The 5,688-nt window shown below is 34.8% G+C and overlaps 1 protein-coding gene across 1 annotated transcript; it reads left to right on the plus strand.

Moving 5' to 3' along the window:
- Positions 1-223: 223 nt before the first annotated feature.
- LOC111915278 (protein NUCLEAR FUSION DEFECTIVE 4) lies at positions 224-4,620 on the plus strand. Its single transcript, XM_023910949.3, has 3 exons — positions 224-647; positions 835-1,688; positions 3,886-4,620. The coding sequence occupies exons 1-3, from the start codon at positions 318-320 to the stop codon at positions 4,361-4,363; spliced, it is 1,662 nt and encodes a 553-aa protein (XP_023766717.1). The 5' UTR covers positions 224-317; the 3' UTR covers positions 4,364-4,620.
- The last annotated feature ends 1,068 nt before the right edge of the window (positions 4,621-5,688 follow it).

Genomic DNA, 5,688 nt, shown 5'->3' on the forward strand with positions numbered 1-5,688 from the left:
AGGAAGAGAAGTTGTATCGCATGCATCGATTGTTGTACATTCCGCATGCAGTTTTGGTATACAGCGTGTTTTAGACCACAATTTGCAACAACTTAAAAATGTCCGACGACTCATTATCTCATTTTCTATTGTCGGCTGCGCCGATTAAAAAAAAAAACTCGAATATTTTAATATTTTATTCGTTTTTTTAGATCCACTTTTTGTATAAATTCCCATATGATTTCAACGAATTCCTCCGTACAATCAGAGATCCCCAATATCGGTTTTCTCTTCCCACGTATTTTTTTTCCACTTGTAAATCCTCCAAAAACCCCCAAATGGGTTACCTGTTATCTCCGACATCACCCGCCGGAAAATGGATGGGCTTTGTCACCGCCGTGTGGGTTCAAGCCATATCCGGTAATAATTACACCTTCTCAAACTATTCCGACGCCCTTAAGTCTCTAATGGCACTCACTCAGCTCCAACTCAATAATCTCTCCGTCGCTAAAGACGTCGGAAAAGCGTTTGGGATCCTCGCTGGTCTCGCCTCCGACCGTATATCACCTTCCGCCCTCCTTCTCATTGGTTCAATTGAAGGTTTCATTGGTTATGGCGTCCAATGGCTCGTCGTTAGCCAGAGAATCCAACCTCTTCCTTACTGGCAGGTAATTATAAATAGTACTTTTTCAGGTCTAGCATTCCGTCGAACAGTTGGTGTGCGTTTGATTTAATTTGTATTCTTTCCAAAACCATACGTACATATCGTTGAACAGTAAAGATATAACAGTATTCAAGTCATGCATTTTGTGGAATTGTTGATTTGCGTTTGATTAAATTTGTGTTTGCAAACAGATGTGCATATTTCTGTGTATGGGAGGAAACAGCACGACATGGATGAACACTGCGATTTTAGTTACTTGCATTCGCAATTTCCGGAAGAACAGAGGTCCAGTTTCCGGAATCCTTAAAGGTTACGTCGGATTAAGCACTGCAATCTTCACTGATATCTGTACAGCTCTCTTCAACAACGATCCAGCACGTTTTCTCCTCATGCTAACCGTCGTTCCCTTCGTCGTCTGTCTCTTCGCCATCGTCTTCCTCCGTGAAATTCCACCGTCCTCCACCGCCGCGGAAGAAAAATCCGAAACTCGTTACTTCGCTATATTCAACGTGCTCGCCGTCTTCATCGCTGTTTACTTACTAATCTTCGACATCACCGGAGACCATGGCCTTTCACTCTCACGAGTATTTTGCATCGTTTTACTCATCCTTTTAGCTTCTCCTTTATCAGTTCCGGTGTACCTCGCGATTCAAAACCTAATCCGTTCAAACCACAAAACCCTAGACGTAGAAGCAACTGCAAACACAACAACCGAACCTTTGCTTGCACAACAAGAAGAACAAACCACCGAGACGGTGGCGGCGGTGGTAGATGACTCAAAGGCATCTTTAGCGGTGGTGGAAAAGATGCCGCCGGTTATCGGAGAAGAACACACGGTGTTTGAGGCGTTGCAAACCGTAGATTTTTGGATTTTGTTTGTATCGTTTCTCTGTGGGGTAGGAACAGGTCTTGCAGTTCAGAACAATATGGGTCAAATGGGCCTGGCTCTCGGGTACGCTGACGTGTCAATATTCGTTTCGTTGACAAGTATTTGGGGATTTTTCGGTCGGATCGGATCCGGGTCGATTTCGGAGTATTTCATCAAGTAAGTTTCTTGATCCACCACCCTTCTCTCACTTCCGTTTTTCAAATCATACAAATTACTTATTATTAAATCTAATTATAATTCTATTATTAAAAATATTAACTTATAAAAATAACTTAAGAGTTGAATTGATTAGTTCTCACATAAATGTACTGAAACTGATAATGCGAAAAAAAAATAATAGAAATTGTAATTCTGTAATTGTCAGATCAAAAGGTTTTTGACATTAAACTTCTTAAGTTTGACAAGTTTTATTGATTTTGTCTATATAATTATTTTTTGTTTGTTAACACCAGAATTTGCCAAAGTTTTTATATTTTTGTCCTTGTAATACTGGTTTTCTAGATTACTATTTATATCTTTTTTTTATATATTATACGTATTTCATACAACAAAAAAACATACTTATATAAGAAAAAAAGTTAGACTAAACATTGTACAAATACGCTTTCTTTTTTAAAATACTTAGGCTAAAAATGCAAAAGCTTTATAAACATGAGTTTTTTTGTAAACTTTGATTTAATCTGCTATTACAGGTAACAATGACACCCAAAAAAATTAAATTAAAAAAAATAATATTAATAAAAAAAAAATAAACCCTTAATTTTAGACATTAGCGAACAGAAAATCTTTAAAGAGTCAAAACCGATAAAACTTACTAAACTTGAGGACTTTAATGTCAAAATCCCTTTAATCAATGAGATAGTTATAAAAAAACCAATTATCCCATAGTAAACATAAACATTATGATATTTTGATATTTTTAAATCACATAGTAAACATAAGCATTATGATAGTTTGATATTTTGAAGTTGAAAACGATTCATCAAAATCATGGGGTCATCGAAAGCATTAAAGTCGAACTCTTGGTCACTTTTTATGAAAATGACGACTTTAATGCGAGAAATATCTTTTTTTTCATAAAGATTATATTCTACTTTTAATAAATTCTACAAGAAGCATGCGAGTAAACTAGTAACTATGCTTATTTTTTATTAAAAAGATTAAAACCGAATTAGCAATAGTAGGTGGAATATAATGTGCGCGCTTTTTGTATTGTTTAACGAAATAATATGATATGATAATCAAAATAAATAGCCATCTTTATATGATGTCATAGTCAAATTAGCAAATCATAACTCGCTTTTTAGCATCTTGTTAAAGATTTAAATGGTATTAAGTAGGGTATATTCTTAAGATTCAACTCTAAAATCTTTAATCATGATGACCTCACAACATTTAGTTTAACTTATTCTTTTTTAATTTATAATTAGTCTCTTTCTTTGCAATTTCCAAGAAATTTCTATAACATAAAGCCTTTAGTGTATTACTATATGTTAAAAATATTGGTGTTCCCTAGATATTTTCATATGCATGTGGTTTTTTCTTTGTTTATGGACCACTATCACTTTATGGGCGTTTGGTCTATTCCATCTTTATAACCATAAAAATGTCACCTATTTAAAATGGATGTCACAAATGTTTGATCATGACATTATTTTGTATAGCGACATAAAGATTACTTGACCCAAAGGTTTTGTTAGCCCTTAGTTAGTCCCAAACGTCACGTATCCGTTTTAATTCTCGTTGAGTGCATGGAAAATTAAATCACGTAAATTTTGTTAAACTTAGGATTTAATGCAAAAAAAAAAAAAAAAAAAAAAAAAAAAAAAAAAAAAACACTTCTTCCCTTTATGTATTAAGTAAGTACATTAATTAAATAATAAAAAACGCGTAAGAGAGGTCATCGTGGAAGTCAATCTTGTTGGGATGCTTTTTTTGGTTATGTCTTTACTTAGAAACTTTTTTGGTTTGCTTTGCAAGGCTTTTATTAGTCATGATGTTGGCCAACTCTTTTAACTCTTTGTCCCTTTCTTTCATATTATGAAAAGCTATATATGTAACGTTAAATATGTCATTTCATCTTTTAGGAACCATATATATTATTGCTACTTATCCTACGTCTTGTCTAATGTGGCACTTGTATGGTTGTGGATATTATTGGGACCACAAAAAACTATCTATGTACAAATAAAAAGTTGACATTACAATGCCTTAATAAAAAAATATTAAAAAAACGAGAGATGATGTTATAAGAAAAATATAAATGAGACTATATTGATATTTCTTGCATTCAGATAATCAGATCTATTTTTTTCGATAAAAATGTTCACATATTTTTTTTTACTAATTATAGAAAAGCCGGAACACCAAGACCTTTATGGAACGCAGCATCTCAAATTCTAATGGCGGTGGGTTATGTTCTTATGGCCATAGCCATGCCCGGCTCACTCTACATCGGTTCGATCGTGGTTGGGATCTGCTACGGGGTGCGGTTAGCCGTCACAGTCCCAACCGCCTCTGAACTGTTCGGTCTCAAATGTTACGGTTTAATTTACAACCTCCTCATTCTCAACCTCCCACTCGGTTCCTTCTTGTTCTCCGGTCTGCTCGCCGGATTCTTGTATGACGCGGAGGCTACCGCCACCACCGGTGGCGGCAACACCTGCATTGGGGCGCATTGCTACCGTCTTGTGTTTATTGTGATGGCTTTCGCGTGTGTGGTTGGGTTCACTTTGGATGTGTGGTTGGCGATTAGAACCAAAGGTTTGTATTCGAGGATTTACATGAGTAGGAAGTCGAAGAAGTCGATGGCGGCAGCTGGTGGCCGGTGATGGTGGTAGGAGGTGGAGGGTTGATGGGAAGTATTAATTCCCGGTGACACTCTTCAGCTTTATAATTAAAAAGTAGATTTGGTATGGGTTTTAAGGTGCATTCCACTTTTTTATGTTTGCAAGTGTAAAACTGGTAGTAGAATTCAATAGTTGGATACCTATGTCTATTCTTTTGAGTATGTATAAAAAAAGGTAATTTCCTTTTTTCAATTAAACAGTTCAATCGAAATGAAACTTTGTATCTATTGAACATCAAAGTGTCATTCCATTATGCATAAGAATTTAGTGGTTGAGGTGCAAATTTCTATATAGGAGGTCCAGGGTTCAAATCCTAGCACACCCGAAATTTTATCAGCGTTCCATTATTGACCTCTTACATTGATCTTGGAGGGAGTTTACTGTGCCACTTAGATGATGTTGTGTCCCTATTTTGTGTTTGAGTGTATTCAGTTAAATGTCAACCAACTAGACATTCAATCTCATTCTATTAAAGGGATAATGACATAAAAAGGTAATATATTTTTTGATTTGTACACATTTGGTCATTGAGTTTTTTCCGTCCACATTTACCCCTTATACTTGTTAAACTGTACACATTCAGTCATAAAACTGATTACTCCAGGTTAGCCGGGAACAATGATTTAATAAGGTAATATATTTCTCATTTTGTACATATTTAGTTCTTAATATTTTTGTATACATCTAGTCCTTCATATTTTTTTTGTTTCAAAATAAGACATTTTTTTCTATTCATTTAGTACTTATGAATGATTTCTTTAGGTTTTTTTCACGCCATCTTATGTGGAACAATCAATGATGAGGCGTTTAGGTTGTTGATGCTTATTTCCATTGTGTTCTCGACTGCTTGGTTGCATAGGTCGTGTGGTTTGACTTAGGTCTCGTATTCTGAACGTCGTAACTTCTTCATACGATATCATATTTTAACGATCTTTATATTCACGTGTTCGTTTTTTAAGTCTACTACAATTTTTGTTAAGATTACTCTCGTTAAAATGTAATATATTTTTAGTTACGATTTTATAAATAAACATTCACACATTCATTCATAAAAAACGTATGCATATAAAGATCGTATGTAAAAATATATTACTTTTTAACGGAAGTAATTATAAGCGAAAGTTGTAGTAGACTAAAATACGAATGCATAGATATAAAAATCATTAAAATCCGAGATCGTATGAAGAACTTATGACGTTTAGAACACATGACCTAAGCAACCAAGTAGTCGAGATCGCGATGCACATAAGCATCAAAAGTCCTAAACACCTCATTAATGATTGTCTCACGTAATATGGCATGAGAAA

Source organism: Lactuca sativa, chromosome 8 (assembly GCF_002870075.4).
Source record: "Lactuca sativa cultivar Salinas chromosome 8, Lsat_Salinas_v11, whole genome shotgun sequence".
NCBI lineage: Eukaryota > Viridiplantae > Streptophyta > Magnoliopsida > Asterales > Asteraceae > Lactuca > Lactuca sativa.

Coding starts and splice junctions, on each gene's coding strand:
- LOC111915278 (XM_023910949.3), top strand. CDS start 318: ATGGGTTACCTGTTATCTCCGACATCACCCGCCGGAAAATGGATGGGC. Junction 648..834: donor AACCTCTTCCTTACTGGCAG/GTAATTATAAAT, acceptor GTTTGCAAACAG/ATGTGCATATTTCTGTGTAT. Junction 1,689..3,885: donor ATTTCGGAGTATTTCATCAA/GTAAGTTTCTTG, acceptor TACTAATTATAG/AAAAGCCGGAACACCAAGAC.